Source organism: Chlorocebus sabaeus, chromosome 28 (genome assembly GCF_047675955.1).
Source record: "Chlorocebus sabaeus isolate Y175 chromosome 28, mChlSab1.0.hap1, whole genome shotgun sequence".
Classification (NCBI taxonomy): domain Eukaryota; kingdom Metazoa; phylum Chordata; class Mammalia; order Primates; family Cercopithecidae; genus Chlorocebus; species Chlorocebus sabaeus.
The window spans coordinates 16,784,674-16,804,791 of record NC_132931.1 but is presented as its reverse complement, the minus strand read 5'-3'; the positions used below and the strand labels follow the sequence as shown (position 1 = coordinate 16,804,791).

At 52.9% G+C, this 20,118-nt stretch overlaps 1 protein-coding gene across 3 annotated transcripts in view; it reads right to left on the bottom strand.

Moving 5' to 3' along the window:
• The window catches only part of RADIL (Rap associating with DIL domain), an 84,168-nt gene extending 71,433 nt beyond the window's left edge, over positions 1 to 12,735 (bottom strand). Inside the window, exons 1-2 of one of the 3 annotated variants that reach the window (XM_008018805.3) lie at positions 12,615 to 12,735; positions 6,682 to 7,280 (exon numbers count right to left, since the gene is read on the bottom strand). In XM_008018805.3, the coding sequence (XP_008016996.3) occupies positions 6,682 to 7,216 (535 nt within the window). In that variant the 5' untranslated portion in view covers positions 7,217 to 7,280; positions 12,615 to 12,735. Of the gene's footprint in view, positions 1 to 6,681; positions 7,281 to 11,150; positions 11,629 to 12,614 lie in introns of those variants that run through there. The other 2 variants (XM_073012852.1, XM_073012853.1) reach the window with 2 other exon arrangements.
• Positions 12,736 to 20,118: the final 7,383 nt, after the last annotated feature.

Sequence of the window (20,118 nt, the reverse complement as noted above, 5' to 3'; positions counted from 1 at the left end):
CCTGCAACCACGGAGATGCCCCAACCTGAAATGTAACGGGAGGAAGGGAGAAAGCAAGGAAGGCCAGCCCTCCGGGGGCTGTGCGCCGGTTTAACACTCGCCCCTCCTGCAAAGGCGAACCAACCCTCCGCTCACCCTTCCCCAGCCCCTGACAAAAACCACATGGCCCTGCCATCGCCCCTCCCCAGTGTGCCTAAGTGACTGCTGTCTTATCTCGGTGACAGGACCCAGGCCCTCTCCGTGGGGCACCAGCCCTAAATACCAGCCTTCTGGGAAAGGGGGGTGAGAGCCACTTCCAGCCCGGCCACACCTCTAACACCAGCCTCCTCCTGGAAGAGACCCTCTAGGTTTTGTGACTCTGGAAATCAGGGGGAACCTGGCGGCTATGAGAAGGCGATGTTTATGGAAAACAAAACCCAAAGTGCCTGCATGCATTTCTACAGGTGGGTAACAGCGAACTAAGTGATGACTGAACTGGCAGGAAGCGCCTGGTTGACACCTTCCCCACCTGACTCCACAGGGGAGTCCAAGGTGGGCAGGGGAGAGGCCTGAGAGGCTCTGGCGAAATGCTTCCTCTGAAATGGTGCAACCCGTTAGCCCAACTCAGAATCAGTGTGACTCTGTTTTCCTTTTGAGTCAGAGTCTTGCTCTGTCGCCCAGGCTGGAGTGCAGTGGTGTGATCTCAGCTCACTGCAACCTGTCTCCGGGTTTCAAGCAATTCTTCACCTCCCAAGTAGCTGGGATTACAGGCACACACCATCATGCCTGGCTAATTCTTTTGTATTTGCAGTAGAGACGGGGTTTCACCATGTTGGTCAGACTGGTCTCGAACTCCTGACTTCAAATGATCTGCCTGTCTTGGCCTCCCAAAGTGCTGGGATTACACATGTGAGCCACCGTGCCTGACCAAGTGCGACTCTTACCATAGGAGCAATAACTGGAAATTATTGAAAAACAGTGTTACAGTGGTGAGCAACCTGGGGCTGGACTCATTCACACACACGTACACGGTCACACACACACACATGCACACCACACACACACACATGCACACCACACAGACACACATGCACACCACACACACACATGCACACCACATCACCACATGCACACCACACAGACACACACATGCACACCACACACACACACATGCACACCACACAGACACACATACACACCACACACACGCACACCACACAGACACATGCACACATCACCACAGGCACACCACACACACACATGCACACCACACAGACACACACACGCACACCACACACACACATGCACACCACACACACACATGCACACCACACAGACACACACGCACACCACACACACACATGCACACCACACACATGCACACCACACACACACGCACACCACATCACCACATGCACACCACACACACACGCACACCACATCACCACATGCACACCACACAGACACATGCACACCACACACACATGCACACCACACACACACATGCACACCACACACACACATGCACACCACACAGACACACACATGCACACCACACACACACATGCACACCACACACACACATGCACACCACACAGACACACACACATGCACACCACACACACACATGCACACCACATCACCACATGCACACCACACACACACATGCACACCACACACACATGCACACCACACACACACATGCACACCACACACACATGCACACCACACAGACACATGCACACCACACACACATGCACACCACACACACACATGCACACCACACACACACATGCACACCACACAGACACACACACATGCACACCACACACACACATGCACACCACACACACACACACATGCACACCACACAGACACATGCACACCACACAGACACACACACATGCACACCACACACACACATGCACACCACACAGACACACACATACACACCACACACACACATGCACACCACACAGACACACACATGCACACCACAGACACATGCACACCACACAGACACACACACATGCACACCACAGACACATGCACACCACACACACACATGCACACCACACACACATGCACACCACACACACATGCACACCACACACATGCACACCACACACACACGCACACCACACACACACATGCACACCACACACACGCACACCACACACACACATGCACACCACACAGACACACACATGCACACCACATCAACACATGCACACCACACAGACACACACATGCACACCACACACACACATGCACACCACATCACCACATGCACAGGCCAGGGGTCCCTTCCCTTTCTCGCCACTTTTTCCAGGTGATATCGGACTGTTCTCTTACCGGGGAGCAGGGACAACCCCATGCTGGGTCCTCTGGGGAGAGAATGCAGGAGCTGAAGGGGCCCTAGCGCGCTCTGGACCTCACTGGGCCTGCCCTGCAGGGGCAGATGCCATCCCGCCATCCAGCTGTCCTTCTGAAACTACACCACCCACTTCAGTAGGATTTGTTTCACTGCAGCCCCCCACCTTCTGCCACAGTGACACGGTGATGCATGCCCCACACTGAGGGCCGCTCTCAGGACAAACAGGCACCACACAGTCCCACTGGTGCCCAGGGAGGCGCAGGACAGGCAAGCTGCTGGAAGGCACAGAGCTCTCCATCACTGGGGGTATGTAAGGGAGAGAACACAGCGGGTGTCAGGAAAGCCTCCCCACCACGATTCTTCTGCATCACTCCAACCTGAGGCAGGCTGGCACCCAAAGCTGCTGGACAAGCTGCTACAGTGAACAACCCCTCGGCTTCCCACCGCCTCCCCTTCTCTGGCTCTCAGTCGTTCCCCTTGGAAGGGTAAGGGAGGAATCACCTAGTGCCGGCTGCAAACTCACTCAGGGGGACACAGGACACAACAAAGGCTCAGCGCCCTCCCCATTCCGTGCCTCCAAGCCAGCAGGAGAGAACTCTCAGAGGCGGGATCCAGGGATGTGCAGAGGCCACCTCTAACCCATGGAAAGGCCATGCAGGTGCCTCACGCGGGGAACAGTTCCGAGTGGGAGACTTTGTGTGTGTGCACACCTGTGTGGACATTTCTGTGTCCAGGTACCCAAGTGTCACCACAACAACCAAACACGCTCTTGCATGAAGGTTCTGGGTGCGGGCCCGTTTGAGGTGGGGCTGTCGGCGGCAGTGGGGTCTGTGCAGGATCATCCCCAGCGGAGCCTGGCTTATCCACATGGGGATTCCCCCCAGGTCTAGCCTTCCCCCGGCTCCGTGCAGAGGCTCAATAACCGTTCTGTAATGAGCGCAAGCATGTGTGCATGCCTCTACCAGCGGCTCCATCTCAAACCACCCAGCCGCCTCGGTGAACCTTCCTGGCATGGCCGGGGGTCACAGGAGTCCCCAGGCCACAGCCAGAGAAGAAGGTCAGCAACGAAGGATGAGTCCCCGAGGCCCAAGGCGCCGGCTCTGGGTAAGTAACAACCTGCTCCAGCCCAGACAAGTGCGTCAGTACAGCTGGGCAGCCTGATGGACTCTCTTTGGCAGGTTTCAAAAACCGCCACCAGCTTAGACAGGCTGTGAGCAGGGGCGCTTTCGCTTGCCCTGAATAATGTAACAGGAATGATTCCAAAGGAAGTGCATGAACACCATCCTGGCTAAGATGGTGAAACCCCGTTTCTACTAAAAATACAAAAAAAATTAGCCGGGCGTGGTGGCGGGCACTTGTAGTCCCAGCTACTTAGGAGGTTGAGGCAGGAGAATGGCGTGCACTCGGGAGGCGGAGGTTGCAGTGAGCCAAGATCACGCCACTGCACTCTAGCCTGGGCGACAGAGTGAGACTCCATTTTAAAAAAAAAAGAAAAGAAAAAAAAAAGAAGTGCGTGAACTTGGCTGGGTGTGGTGGCTCACACCTGTAATCCCAGCACTTTAGGAGGTCGAGGCGGGCAGATCACCTGAGGTCAGGAGTTTGAGACCAGCCTGACCAACATGGAGAAACCCTGTCTCCACTAAAAATACAAAAATTAGCCGGGCGTGGTAGTGCACACCTGTAATCCCAGCTACTTAGGCGGCCAAGGCAGGAGAATTGTTTGAACCCAGGAGGCGGAGGTTGCAGTAAGCCAAGATCACACCATTGCACTCCAGCCTGGGCGACAGAGAGAGACAGTGTCTCAAAAAAAAAAAAAAAAAAAAAAAAGAGAGGCACGTGAGCCTCAGACAAGCTCCTGTCTCCTGCAACATGCAGTCTGCTCCCCGCCGCCGGCCCCGTCCTACACCTATCACCTGTGCAAGGAGGTGGGCCTTCCCAGGGCTCCTCCTCGCCCGGTGACACAGAACCCAATGGCCTCAGGACACACCAGGCTGACCCCCAGCCACACAGCAACAACCGTGGCCCACGTTCCGCAGCCCCAAGGTGGCCCTGTCCCACCCGATTTTTGCCCTCCACTTGGCAGAAGCATTGCATGGTGGAAGAATGACCAAAATTCTGTGTCTGACATTGAAGACCCTCTGTTCCTGTGCAGAATACATCCCACCACGCGCCTCTTTCCTTTCGGGTTTCCTGGTCTCACGGGAGGTCTTTTTGAATCAGGAGGGGAGGGACCCCTTCTCTGCCACTGGATCACTGTCCTTCCAAGGGACCACTGGATCGTGACACGGCAGGGTCAGGATGAAAACCAGATCCCAGAAGCGGCGACTTTTGGGTGGAGGAAGGGCCCCTGGGTGCAGGCAACTGGGGGTGCTTGTCTGAGCAGACTTTAAGAGCCATAATTAGGCCGGGCGCGGTGGCTCAAGCCTGTAATCCCAGCACTTTGGGAGGCCGAGGCGGGCGGATCACGAGGTCAGGAGATCGAGACCACCCTGGCTAACACAGTGAAACCCCATCTCTACTAAAAATACAAAAAAATTAGATGGGCGTGGCGGCAGCGCCTGTAGTCCCAGCTACTAGGGAGGCTGAGGCAGGAGAATGGCACGAACCCGGGAGGCGGAGCTTACAGTGAGCCGAGATCGCACCACTGCACTCCAGCCTGGGCGACAGAGCAGGACTCCATCTCAAAAAAAAAAAAAAAAAAAAAGAGCCATCATTAAAGCAACCACAAGTTACTCTTTTTATTGTTATTTTTTTGAGCCAGGGTCTCCCTCTGTTGCCTGGGCTGAAGTGCAGTTATCCCAGCTGCAGCATCTGCCTTCGAGGCTCAAGCCATCTTCCCACCTCAGCCTCCTGAGGAGCTGGGACTACAGTACGCACCACCATGCCTGGCTAAGTTTTTTATTTTTTGTAGAGATGGGGTCTCACTATGTTACCTAGGCTGCTCTCAAACTCCTAGGCTCAAGCGATCCTCCTACCTCGGCCTCTCAAAATGTTGGGAATACAGGTGTGAGTCACTACACCTGACCAAATTTAGTTTATTTACTTAATTATTTTTGAGACCGAGTTTCGTTCTTGTTGCCCAGGCTAGAGTGCAATGGCATGACCTCGGCTCACTGCAACCTCCGCCTCCCACGTCCAAGTGATTCTCCTGCCTGAGCCTCCCCAGTAGCTGGAATTACAGGTGCCTGCCACCACGCCCGGCTAATTTTTGCATTTTTAGTAGAGAGGGGGTTTCAGCATGTTGGCCAGGCTGGTCTCCAACTCCTGACCTCAGGTGATCTACCCACGTTGGCCTCCCAAAATGCTAGGATTACAGGTGTGCGCCACCACACCCGGCCAAAATTATTTTTTATGACACGTATCTATTAAGATAATCAACTTCTTTCCACCAATTGAATAAATCACCAGACATGGTGGGCCCCAGGCCCCAGGGCTCTCAAGCCCTGGGGCAGGCACTCAATGCTGCCCCCGCTCTTGGCACTCCTCGGACAGACAGTGATCAGCTGCCCACGGCCGGGCCCTCCTTGGGAAGGCCTCCCACCACCCAGGCACCCACAGACCCATGGTGCACCAACCGTGCAACCAGGCAGTGCCACATAGGTTTTGGCCTGGGACGGATTCCTTGATTGTCTTTTTACTTCATTACCCCAAAAACTCCCTGACAAGGTCGCAGGTGCTAAGGGACTTGCCAGGACCCTGTATTTAACAAGGCATGCGTGGTTGCTGTGGTCAATGAGATGACTGCTGGAGAGCTGGACAATGATCTGATCAGACAGAAGAACAGATGTGTCCTCAAATATTGCAAGAACATATCAGGAGCCTCTGAGGAACACCAGCCAGCCTCCTGCCACATAGACAAACTACAACTTCCCAGACTGCTGAGGTGAAAATGGTGAGTTCAAGAGGAAACTTTCTTTGGGAGGCCAGAGTAGGAGGATCGCTTGAGGGCAGGAGTTCAAGACTAGCCTGGGTATCACAGCGAGACTCCTGTCTCTACAAAAAGTAAAAAAGTAGCTGGGTATAGTGGTGCACCTATAGTCCTAGCTACTCAGGAGGCTGAGGTGGGAGGATCACTTGAGCCCAGGAGGTCAAGGCTGCAGTGAGCTCTGGTTGTGCCGTTGCACTCCAGCCTGAATGACAGAGTAAGACCCTGTCTCAGAAAACAAAAGAGGAAGCCTTCAAACATCCAGGACATGGGCTCCGACTGCCTCCTGCTGAGCAAGCCTGCCCCACACATCCCCTGCGCCACTCCTTTTCCCCCTCCCCTGGCTGGCCTTCTCAGCGCTCAGACCCACGACTCTTCCTGAACCTGTGGCCCTCCGCACCTGCCGTGATGGTGTCCACCTCCTTGGCTGCCAGCTCCTCCACGTCCGACCTCTTCCTCAGCTCAAACCTCCGGGATAAACCTTCTCGGGGTTTCCATAATTCCTGGATCAAGAGTGGCTTCTCACTGTCCCCAAACACCCGAAAGCACTGGGCCTGCCACCGCTGCCCGGCGTCGCCGGCTTGGCCCACCACGTCACACAGCACGTACTGGCCAGCCTGCCTGGGGTCCAGGGCATACCGCTCCAGCGCCTCCTTCACCAGCTCACGGGCGCTGGAGGTGCCGGTGGCCAGGACACTCTTGTAGTGGGTTCCTGTGCAGACACTGTCCCCAAACACCTTCAGGACACCAGGGGCCGAGAGCTGAGTGGAGAGCTCGGCAGGGTCGTCACTGGCGCCCAGGCTGGAGAAGGTGGAGTCCAGGTCCCGGTACTTGTAGGTCAGCGTCCGGGACAGCATGCTGGACAACAGCTGGCTCTGCCGCTTCAGTTTGCTCTTGGTGGGCGGGGACATGATGAAGTGCGTCCCATAAAACATGGTGGGCGAGGCTTCATGGATGAGGACCGGGGGTTTCAGCCAAAGGACGTGGGGAGGCCGTGGCCTGGGAGAAAAAGTGAGAGAGGTTAGCGCCAATCATCGTGAGCACCAAGAGCAAATGAGGCCATGGGCGGTGGCTCCTGCCCATCGTCCCAGCACTTTGGAAGGCCAAGGTGGGAGGATGGCTTGAGCCTGGAAGTTCCAGACCAGCCTGGGAAACGTAGTAAGACTCCAACTCTACAAAAAAACTAAAAATTAGCCAGGCATAGTGGCGTGCACTGTACCCACCGCTCTGAAGGCTGAGGCTGGAGGATGGCTTGAGCCCAGGAGTTCAAGATTGCAGTGAGCTATGATCGTGCCACAGCCCATCAGCTGGGGCAACAGAGCAAGACCCCATCTCAAAACCTGATGGATATAACAGGCCATGGGCATCCCGGCCCTGCAGACCTGCCACCAGAGCACCTGAGCAGAGGATGTGGCTGGAGCCTGAAGGGTCACCAGAGACAGAGAGGACTAAATGGGCTGGAGCTCCCTTCAAGGAAAGCCATTAGTAGGAAACACAATGAGGTCACCGCGGCAGGGCTTGGGTTTCTGGGAAGTGCTGGGCGCAGCGCCCGTGTGCAGTGAGCATCAGGGAGTGCCCCACCGGGAGCCGCCCCCAGCACCGTCACAGCCACAGAAGAGCAGTGGGCAGCCCGAGGGCAAAGCTTCGCCTCTCCGTAAACCCCGTGTCTCCTGCCCCACAGGCTGCGACGTGGGAAATGGGTCACAAACACAGTGGAACCAGGAAAACAGGCGAATCGCAGCCACGTTAACAGAATCGACCATCAGACATTCCAGGCACAAACCCCCAGAATCTACCCCCTCTCCGGGCAAGAGACCCGTCCTGGCTTGAAGGAGATGCTCCCTGGGATGGCAGCACTGAGTGGCCTCACAAGCACAGCGGGAACAAAGGGACCCTCTAGAGCTGGGGCAGGCATGGCCGGAATGCGTGCGTCCCGCCCACCACAGGCCGCGGGTGGGTGCCCAGCGCTCCAGGCCACAGAGATGCAGTCTCCTGGGGAAACTGAAAAACAGCCTGGGATGCGTTGGCGTGTCACACAATCACACTTTTAATGTCCTTAGTGTGCCCAGGGCCAGGAGCTCCAGACGGTTTCTCAGTCTCCCTCCAGAACCTCTGTGGGGGCAGGAGGGCAGAGAAAAAGGAAGGCAGGTCTCCGATTTGTAAAAGGTGAGGCTGGACCGCAAGGCAGGAAAATGCTGGAAAACTGCGCACACATCTCTCCATTACTCTACCCCACTTCCATGCTCATGTTCTCAACGAAGACAAAGGCGGCAGACGAGTGAGCCAGGAGGAAAGCCTGTTTTTTGGAAAGCTCTGGAAAGAGTGGTCTGGGTCCCAGTGAACACAGGCTAGGTCGCCTGCCACTGTGACCCGGGTCAGTACTAAACTCCGCAGCAGTCGACTGACACTGTCCAGGCTTGACTCACTCGTCGCACTGCGGGCACTGCAGAAGGCTTCTGGAAAAGACGGTGGCTGCCTAGGGCCAGAGAAAGCAACCAGGGAACCCCTCCAAAAAAAAGGAGCCATGCTATCCCTTAGGGAACTAAACAGTGGAACCGTCCTGGCCTCCAAAGCTGACACTGTGAACTGGCCTCTTTCTAATATCACCCAGGCATCGCTCGTCTTCTCTGGCGTCTCGCACTGCCAGCCAGAGCTGTCATGGATGAGTCCTGAAATCAGATCACCACTCGCTTCCTCCAGAACTAGCCCAGGTCAGCCAGCAGCTGCACCTTCTCCTTGAACTCTTCAGAAATACTTCCGACAGCTTCGCACACCCAAGACTGGGTTCCGAACGCGGACGTCTGCCCTGTGGGGTGGGTGGCTGGCCATTCTCCTGTTCCTATAGCCCACTGCTGACAATTCACCACGGCAAAGGCTTTCATTGTTCCTGGCTTTCTGAAGATGTGAACTTGCTGTAACAGGTGTCACGGACATCCCAGTACAGGTCATAAGCAAACGGAGCCTTGAGGTTCCATCGAGCCAGGCCATAAAGGAGTAAAGGAGCAAAGCCTTTGTTTCTCTTCCTCTGAGGAAGGTGCAACGAGTCTCCTTGTCAAATCCTAAGAAGCTCAGAGCCGGCCGCAGCTTCCCCCACGGACTCATCAAAGGCCTCGATTTAATGGACAACAAAAGCATTTTCAGACAGTGCTCACATCACAAACGTGCAGCTTGGCCTGTGCACACTACACCAGCGGCTTCAAATCGCCCTCGAATCTGACCTCAGCCTCCTGTGGTCAGTTTTCAAAGTGAGTACTTGGAATCACAGAACAAAACCCCGCAAAGAGCCTCTCCAGCCAGCCCTTATTAACCATCCGTGAGAGCTGCACAGCCCCACTCGCAAGCGCCTCTCCAGACGCCCCGGCTGAGAAGCCTCCAGGCAGCACACGCTGGCAGAGGGTCAGCCACCACTTTTTCATAGTGGTCATTTCCAACGAGTTCCCCAGGGTGCCAAGCCAAACTTCAGGTGGTGGATGGTACAGCCTCTGCCACCAGGCAGCTGTGGCTCAGGAAACCTCTGCCTCTGGAGATGAAGTCTAAATGCCGACATAAATATGATACCAAAAACTGGGGAGGCCCCGTCTAGGCAGGAGAAAGCCCACATCACAGAAAAGTCATGTAGCAGAGGCAAGTGTTTAAAAGGCCAAGGCAGGAGAATGGCTTAAGGCCAGGAGTTCAAGACTAGCCTGGACAACATAGCAAGACCCCGATCTCTCTAGAAAATAAATATAAAAAATTAGCTGGGCATGGTGTGCACCTGTAGTCCCAGCTACTTGGGAGGCTGAGGCAGGAGGACCACTGGAGACCAGGAGTTCCAGGCTACAGTGAGCTATGATTGTGCCACTGCACTCCAGCCTGGGAAACGGAGTGAGACCCTCTCTGTTTAAAAACAACAACAACAACGAAAAAAGACGGCCAGGCGCAGTGGCTCACGCCTGTAATCCCAGCACTTTGGGAGGCCGAGGCGGGCGGATCACGAGGTCAGGAGATCGAGACCATCCTGGCTAACACGGTGAAACCCCATCTCTACTAAAAATACAAAAAATTAGCCAGGCGTGGTGGCAGGCGCCTGTAGTCCCAGCTACTCGGGAGGCTGAGGCAGGAGAATGGCGTGAACCCGGGAGGTGGAGCTTGCAGTGAGCTGAGATCACGGCACTGCACTCCAGCCTGGGTGACAGAGCAAGACTCCGTCTCAAAAAAGACAAAAATTGGCTGGGCATGGTGGTTCATGCCTATAATCTCAGCACTTTGGGAGGCCAAGGCAGCAGATCACTTGAGGTTAGGAGTTCGAGACCAGTCTGGCCAACATGGTGAAACCCTGTCTCCACTAAAAATACAAAATTTAGCCAGGCATGGTAGCAGATGCCTGTAACCCTAGCTACTTGGCAGACTAAGGCAGGAGAATCGCTTGAACCCCAGAGGCGGAGGCTGCAGTGAGCTGAGATCACGCCACTGCACTCCAGTCTGGGCAACAGAGTGAGACTCTGTCTCAAAAAAAAAAAAAGACAAAAATTATAAAAAGGCGCCCCAAATACAATGGAAAAGTGAGTTGATATTTGGGGCCCAGGGGTGGATATAGGTTTTGTAAGGTCTGACATTTACATAATTCTTCTTTAATAAAAAACAAATAGAAAATTACAAACACACAACTGCTAGGTCCCCTCCCAGGGCCTTGCAAGCTTGAACTTCAGAAGTGTTGTTCTCCCCATTACCCTGATCCCTACTTTTCCCACAGTTTCTGGAGCCGGATTCGAAAGCAGAGGCAGAGTTAGCAGTATCATGAAACAGGAGAAAATGTAAGCAGAGAGAATGTGATTCACTCCTTTCCAATAATTCCTTCTTAAGCCCCCAGAAGTCCCTGTTCACACAAACCTTATCTGTTTGGGGATTTTCAGAAAGCATTTCTCTCCGTTCGGTCATCCTCCCTTGGCCAGACCAGAGGGTGCCCACTTGTTCAAGTGCTGCCCGCTTCCGAATCCCAGAAGGCGGAGCCTGGCCTGTTTGTGAGAATGGGATGGACTCGTTTTTTAAAAGGCCAAGGGGAGTGCAGGAAAATCCGACCGGGCGGAGCACGCCCTGGGTAACCAGATCTGTTTTTCTGGAAGTGCGACCAGCCTCCTCTGCCCCATTCGCTCCTCTATGACACAAATACTTGAGGAAAGCGCAGGGCTCGGGCCGCGAGGGTGTGGGGCGCTGGCTGGTGCTGCTCTTAGAGAATGTTTTCTCTTGTTCTCAAGGAAGGGTCCAGTTTCTGATGAAAAACAAGCTCAAGTCCCAGCTGCGAGTACAGGGAGTGAGGTCAGTGCTGCGCTGACGACAGGGGTGGAGCGACCTCTCTGCTCCAACAGGACAAAGTGGAACCCATTATCATTTCCAGCAGGAGGGAAAACCGAACGCAGACTTCACACACCCAGCTCCCTCCTTCCGTGAATCCCATCTTTACAGCCCCCGCCTGAGCCACGCTTTCAAATGCAAACACAATTCAATCAGATTTAATTCTGACCTGCTAGCTGCTGGAGAGGGGACTGACTTGCCACCCAGCAAAAGGGACTTTCAACACTGGTTCCTGTCTGGAATGCACAAGAGATGGCCCATGTTAACCGGGGCACACGAGCAATCAAATTCTTCTGTGCAATTCAGATTAGCCAAACACTTGACAGGCAATAGGGCAGGGCAGGCTGGTCCGCAGCCCCGCCAGGGCCCTGCCAACCCCACCAACAGGATCCTCCTGCGGGGCCCCGGAGCTCGGCTCAGTATCTGTTATCTTGGATGCAGTATTCGTCAAGGGGCTGGAAATGGTACATAAATAGCCGAGAAACAATGCTTTGAGCTGGCGCACGAGTGGGGATCCGGCTGCAACCGGGACGGGGTGTGTGCGGAGGACGTCTGGCCCGCCCGGGTGGGAGAGCGCGCGGAACCCTGCGCCCCGCTCCCCTGCAGCGCTCCCCGGACGAACGTCCCCCTCCAGGGCACAGCCGGGGAAACTGAGGGACGAGAGTCTCCTGGAGTTGAGGGTCCGGGACCCACGCGGAGAGCCAGGCTCAGGGGCTCGCGGGGGGCGGCAGCGCGGACACCCGGATCCCCGCAGGCTGGGCCGCCCTTGCCCGCGCTAGCCGGCCTCCGAGTACCGCCCCCCGGACCAGGCCGGGGCCCGAGAGCCGGTCGGTTTCCATGGCAACTGGGCAAGCCTGCCCTAAGCGCCCCGACCCGCCGGCCGGGAGGGTCCCGGAGCGCGCCCCGCGGCCCCCGCGCCCCGGGCCCCCGGCAGCGCCCGAGCAGCGCCCCTTACGAGCCACCCCCACCTCCGCAGTCACTCCTCGCGCACCCCACACTCACCTCCGCCACAAGCCGCCGCGCCGCCGCGTTCCCGCGCTGCTCCCACCCGCCGTTGGCCCGGGCCGGCGCCCAGACCCGCGCGTGCCGCGGCGCCTCCTACCGGCCGCGCAACGGGCGGGGCGGGGCCGCGAGGGGGCGGGGCCACGAAGGGAGGGGCGCGAGAGAAGAGGCGGGCTGGAGCTGGGCCTCGGCGTCCAAGAGTCAGAAAGACAGACCCGACGAGGCGGGGTCTCTATGAGAGGGGCGGGGCCAACCTGCTAGAAAATGCGGGCTGTGCTCTGGCGCCTCCTGCCGGCCGCCCAATGGACGGGGATGCAGCCTCGAGGGGGCGGGGCCTCATAGAAGAGGCGGGGGTTTTGAAGAAAGGGGTGGGGCTAGTTGTGGAGAGGCGGGACTTGCAGCCCATCCCACAGCCTGCAGCTTAAGGAGGGGGTCCCCGGAGGAAGGGTGGGACCAGTTCTAAGTTCCTGAGCTGCTTGTGGGCTCTGAGCTCTTATGGTTGGGTGGGCTATTTTGAGACCGCACCTTCTAGTAGCCCAGCGAGTGGGTGTAGGGGAGGATAGAGCTGTGCCCCCAATTAATGAACATCTTCTAAAACATCGAAAAGGAACAAGGGAGGAATTCCCTCTCCCCTACCATCTGTCTCCCACCCAGAGTTTTAAAAGACAAATCAGGTCATGGCTCTCCTGCTTACCATGATGTGAAAAAAAAAGGCCAGGTCAACTCTGGGGCTCTGGCCCCAACTGCCCTCCCTGGGGATTTGTTTAAAAAACAGATCGTGTCCTCGGCACTTTGGCTGGGGTTTTCCCTTTGAGGAATGTGGGCTGGACCTGGGAGATTCAGGTGGCTGGCAATATCAATATGCAGAATCTGGGCCCCGGAAGTGAACCTTTTTGTGGACAACCATCGTGGTATGATTTCCGTAGTCATGACCCCATATTCCCGATGGAGGTCGGAGCAGACAATGATGAGTGTGGGAACAGACATTTATTGACCATCTGTGTGCCAGGCCCTAGGCAACTTTACCTAGGCCACCTCACTTAATACATCAACTCTAGTGGGACAGAGATGTCTGAAACATTCCAGGCCTCCCCTTTCCTCCACCTATCACCTGCTAATCCTAAAATCCACCTCCTAAACTTTTCTAATAAAAAACACTTCCTTAAAGCCAACACAGAGAGACAGATTTGAGCCAGGCTTTGGTCTCCTTATTGATCAACTCACAATATAGACAAAAAAAGCTTTTGTCTCAAAAACTTAATGCAGTAAGATTGGCTTTTTTCTTTTTCTTTTTAGATGGAGGCTTGCGGCTCGCTCTGTCACCTAGGCTGGAGAGCACTGGTGCAATTTCAGCTCACTGCAACCTCCGGCTCCCAGGTTCAAGTGATTCTTCTGCCTCAGCCTCCCAAGTAGCTGGAATTACAGGCACCTGCCACCGCCCCCATCTAATTTTGTATTTTTAGTAGAGATGGAGTTTCGCCATGTTGGCTGGGCTGGTCTGGAGCTCCTGACCTCAAGTGATCCACCCACCTCGACCTCCCAAAGTGCTGGGATTACCGGCATCAGCCACTGCGCCCGGCTGATAAATGTTTATTATTGACCTCAGCTACTAAGTTTTGAGAGCAGTTTGTTATGCAGCAATGGATAACTAATACCCCTTATCCAGGAAGATCTTCTTGTCCCCTAGACCTGGCTACATGCCCTCTTCTGTGCACCCATGGTCTTTTAATTGTGTTACCTTTTTATTAAGCAAGTCCGCATCAATCACACTATGTTCCTTAAACCTAAACCAGATGTCATGACTCCTCCACCTATAACCCTCTGATAACTTTTCCTTTTGCACTTAGAGTAAAGTAGGGTTTGCAAAACCCGCCTCCAACTGCTCTCTTCCTTGCCCTTGAAGTTCCAGCCCCTTGGAACTTCTTTTCTCACGCACACTAAAGTCATCTCCCTTCTCTGAGATCTTTCCTCTTTCGGTTTCCCTGACCCCACAGCCTTCCCTCTGTGTTTTCATGCTGGGCCCCTTCCCAGCGCAGAAACTCATCTCTCTTCCTGTCTTCTGACCACTTCTTGACCATCACCCCTGAGTCATTCTCGATTCTATTATCTGTTTAATTTATATGTGTATGTGTGTGTGTGTGTGTGTGTGTGTATATATAGAGAGAGAGAGAGGAGAGAGAGAAAGAGAGAGAGAGAGAGGAGAGAGAGAGAGAGTGTGAGAGAGAGAGACAGGGTCTTGCTCTGTTGCCCAGGCTGTAGTGCAGTGGTGTGATCATAGCTCACTGAATCCTTGACTTCCAGGCTCAAGTGATCCTCCCACCTTAGTCTCCTAAGTAGCTGGGACTACATGCCCGCCTATATTTTTTTTATTTTTATTTTTTTTAGAGATGGGGTTTCACTATGTTGCCCAGACTGGTCTCGAACTCCTGGCCTCAAGCAATCCTCCCATCTCGGCTCCTGAAGTACTGGGATTACAGGTGTGAGCCACCACACCTTGCCACCTGTTTTATTTAATTCATAGACTTTATCACCATGTCAACATATTTGCTTATGTATTTAACATACACTAGAGTTGTGTTCTTGGAAGGCAAGGGCTTCATGTGTCTTGTTTACTGTTCTCTGCAGGTGCTCAATAAATATTTGTTAAATGAGTAGATGAAAGAATAGATTTCCATCCACTCTCACCCCTTTCCTAGGGAAAGTCCAAAGCTGTATTCATCTCTGTATCCTGGCATCCGGCTTCTGGGCAGTTTTTGAACTATCGGGTTAAGTATCTTTGGAAATTCACTGGGCGAAAAAGGAGTGTTGAACTGTCCTGCTTGGCCACCAGAGAGTGACAGAAACCTGGAACTGACTCCAGGAAAGGACCTGAACCCAGAGGGAAAGGATCTCGTTAAAGTCCAACGTTCCGGTGCCCAAGGGATGGCCATCCAGGGGCAGAGACTGGGCTCTTTCAGGCCCAGAGGAGCGAGGAGGCAGGCTTTAGGAGGTACACGGGGAGCATTAGATCCCAACCTTTCCTTTCCAGACGGTTACATCCGGTCTCCCTAGAGGGGGCTGGCAGAACAAGTGATTTAATCCTTGGATTCCATTCTTCAGGCCCTCTACACCTATAAATAGCAGTGCTTATAGCTCATGCCTGTAATCCCAGCACTTTGGGAGGCCAAGGCAGGAGGACCACTTGAGATCAGGAGTTCGAGACCAACCTGGCTAACATGGTGAAACTCCGTCCCTACTAAAAATTTTAAAATTAGCTGGACGTGGTAGCACACACCTGTAGTCCCAGCTACATGGGAGGCTGAGGTAGGAGAACTGCATGAACCTGGGAGGCGGAGGTTGCAGTGAGCCAAGATCGTGCCACTGTACTCCAGCCTGGGCGACAGAGCAAGACTTCATCTCAAAAAAAAAAAAAAAAATAGCAGTGCTTTGGGTTTGGCCATTGTTTGTGAACTCATCAGCCCCAAACTCAGCAATTGTTTGTGCTTTTGCTCATTTGTTTGTTTTTTGAGATAGGTCTCACTCTGTTGTCCAGGCTGGAGCGCAGTGGCACCATCATAGCTCTCTGCAACCTTGACCTCCCAGGCTCAAGTGATCCTCTTGCCTCAGCCTCCCGAGTAGCTTGGACTACAGATACACACCACCGCACATGGTTAATTCTAAAAAAATTTTTTGAGGTTGGGCACAGTGGCTCATGCCTGTAATCCCAGCACTTTGGGAGGCCGAGGCGAGTGGATCACGAGGTCAGGAGATTGAGACCAGCCTGGCTAATACGGTGAAACCCCATCTCTACTAAAAATACAAAAAATTAGCCAGGCGAGGTGGCAGGCACCTTTAGTCCCAGCTACTCAGGAGGCTGAGGCAGGAGAATGGTGTGAACTCAGGAGGCGGAGCTTGCAGTGAGCTGAGATCGCGCCACTGCACTCCAGCCTGGGGAACAGAGCACGACTCCGTCTCAAAACAAAAAAAAATTGTTTTTGTAGAGAGAGAGTCTCGCTATGTTACCCAGGCTGGTCTCAAACTCCTGGGCTCAAGTTTATCCTCCTGCTTCGGCCTCCCAAAGTGCTGGGATTACAAGTGTGAGTCCCCGAGTCCAGCCCAAACTCAGAAATTGTTATTTTTCTTCATATATCTTACGTGGAGCAACTTTCAATCAACAATGTAGGATCTCCTGGCACTGATAATGTATGGGATACAGGGAGTTACAGAGTTGAGCAAGAATCCTCAAGGAACTTATGCTGTAATGAACAGTAACTATTTTAAAGTGTATAATTCAGTGGAATTTGGGACATCCACAGTGTTATGCAAACATCACCACTGTTTAGTTTTAAAACATTGTTGGCTAGGCGCGGTGGCTCACGCCTGTAATCCCAGCACTTTGGGAGGCTGAGGTGGGCAGATCACTTGAGGTCAGGAGTTCGAGACCAGCCTGGCCAACATGGTGAAATGCCATCCCTTCTAAAAATATAAAAATTAGCTGGGTGTACACCTGTAGCCCCAGCCACTTAGGAAGCTGAGGCACAAGAATCGCTTGAACCCGGATGGCAGAGGTTGCAGCAAGCCAAGATTGCACCACTGCACCGCAGCCTGGGCGACAAAGCGAGACTCGGTGGCAAAAAAAAAAAAAAAAAAAAAAGTCACCTTCAAAGGAGAGACCACGCCAGCTAGGCAGGCACACCCCATTCCCTCCTGCCCCCAGGTCTCAGCAACCACCAATCCACTTTCTGCCTCTGTGGCCACACCTCTTGTGGATATTTCATATAAGTGGAGTCAGACAATATTTGACCTTTCGTGTCTGGATTCTTTCCCTTAGCATAGTTTTTGAGGTTCATCATCTTTCCTCTAAATCTGAAACTATTCTAAAATTTCAAAGTTTATTTCAAAACATTGAGAGCAGGTAAGCCCTGCACGTTGCCTGTGGCTCTAGAGAGCTGGGTTTGAACTGGCAAGGTTTGGGCTCAGATCTGCTCCATGTGCTTCCGTATTCTGGGAGCAGCACTTACCAGGGGCATGGTCTTCTCATGATAGATGGCACAGATGCAAGAGGCCAAGCCAAACCACATGAGTTTATCTAAAGCATCTGCTAATGTTACATCCACTGATATTTCATCGGCCAAAACAAATTACATGGCCGGGTGCAGTGGCTCATGCCTGTAATTCCAGCACTTTGGGAGGCCAAGGAAGATGGATTACTTGAGTTTAGGAGTTCAAGACCAACCTAGGCCATATGGTGAAACTCCGTCTCTACAAAAAATACAAAAATTAGCCGGATGCGGTGGTGCATACCTGTAGTCCCAGCTACTTGGGATGCTGAGGTAGGAGGATCAGTTGAGTCTGGGAGGTGGAGGCTGCAGTGAGCTGTGATTGCATCACTCTACTCCAGCAGAGGCGATAGAGCAAGACCTTGTCTCAAAACACACAACACAACAAAACAAAAAAGCAACAAATCACATGGCTAATCGACATCCAGGGGTCAGGATAGCATGCTCTTCCCAAGCTGATAAGTGTCCATGTCTGGGATGAGGAGGAAGAAAGATGTGTGAACAAATCATCCAATCTGCCAGAGAGAACTAAACACTCCACTTCCACTCTGTATGGTGGATATCATTATGTCTGTCTACTTTATTTGTTTTTTCAGAGACAGGATCTCACTCTGTCACCCAGGCTGGAGTGCAGTGGCACAATCATAGCTCACTGGGCTCAAGCAATCCTCCTGCCTCAGCTCCTGAGTAACTGGGACCACAGACATGCACCACCACACCCAGCTAACTTTATTTATTGTTTGTAGGGATGGGGTATAGCTATGTTGCCCAGACTGGTCTCGAACTCCTGGGTTCAGGTGATCCTCCTGCCTTGGCCTCTCAAAGTGCTGGAATGACGGGTGTGAACCATTGCATCTGGCTAAGATGCTAATTAAAAGATGTACAATCTCACCACTGTGAAAGGAAAATAATTCTTGGACCCCAAAATCACTAAACCAAAGGGAAAAGTCAAGTTGGGAACTGTTTCAGGTAAACCTGCTTCCCATTTTATTCCTAAATGATAGCTACGAAGACTTTAAAAAAAATGCTATATACCTCCCTCACAATTTATCTGCAAGGAAATTCCTTGTGGGCCTCAAGATCTTTACCCTAAAACAGCTCTGTTGAATTTCCCCCAGCAACGTAAATTGACAGCTGATCTTCACAGGTGCGGGGAAAAGGACAGAACTCAAAGTCATACCTCTGTCCACTGAAGACAAATGCATATCTGATTGCTTCCTCTGCCCTAGTATGTATTAATAAAAATGCAGATTCTGACAGGGTGCCGTGGCTCATACCTGTAATCCCAGCACGTTGGGAGGCCGAGGTCGGTGGATCACAAGGTCGGGAAATCGAGACCATCCTGGCTAACACGGTAAAACCCTGTCTCTACTAAAAATACAAAAAATTAGCCGGGCGTGGTGGCGGGCGCCTGTAGTCCCAGCAACTCGGGAGGCTGAGGCAGGAGAATGGTGTTAACCTGGGAGACGAAGCCTGCAGTGAGCTGAGATCACACCACTGCACTCCAGCCTGGGCTACAGAGCGAGACTCCGTCCCAGCAACAACAACAACAACAAATGCAGATTCACTAAGCCCATCTAAGGCATAAATGACTATTCCTCTACCCCACCCTCACATGTAAATTGCGTATTCAGTGAAAAACTGATCAAAGTCTCAAAAGAATGTAACTGTTTGAGGCCCGGTGCAGTGGCTCACGCCTGTAATCCTAGCACTTTAGGAGGCTGAGGGAGGTGGATCGCTTGAGGACAGGAGGTCAAGGCTAGCCTGGCCAACATGGTGAAACTCCATCTCTACTACAAATACAAAAAAAAATTAGCTGGGCATGGTGGTGCATGCCTGAAATCCCAGCTACTCGAGAAGCTGAGGCAGGAGAATCTCTTGAACCGGGAGGCAGAGGTTGCAGTGAGTGAAGATCACGCCACCGCACTCCAGCCCGGGCAACAAGAGCAAAACTCCATCTTGGGGAAAAAAAAAAAAAAAAAAGAATGCAACTGTTTGTCTCCTATCTATCTATCTATCTATCTATCTATCTATCTATGTATGTCCTGGAAGCACTCCCTGCTTCAAGTTGTCCCACCTTTCCAGATTGAACCACTGTCCATCTTATACATATTGATTGATAGCTCATGTCTCCCTAAAATGTATAAATCCAAGCTGTACCCCAACCACCTTGGGCGCATGTCATCGGGACCCCCTGAGGCTGTGTCACAGGCACATCCTTAACCTCAGCAAAATAAGCTTTCTAAATTGATTGAGACCTGTCTCAGATACTTTTGGTTCACAACATGAAAAATGATAAGTGAGATAATGCAAATGTTCATTAGCTCTACTGGGCCATTCAACCATGTGTATATATATTTCAAAACATCACGCCATACACGATAAATACAAACAATTTTTATTTGTGAACTAAAAGAACAAAATAAAAAATAAATCAAAGCCAGGCGTGGTGATTCACGCCTGTA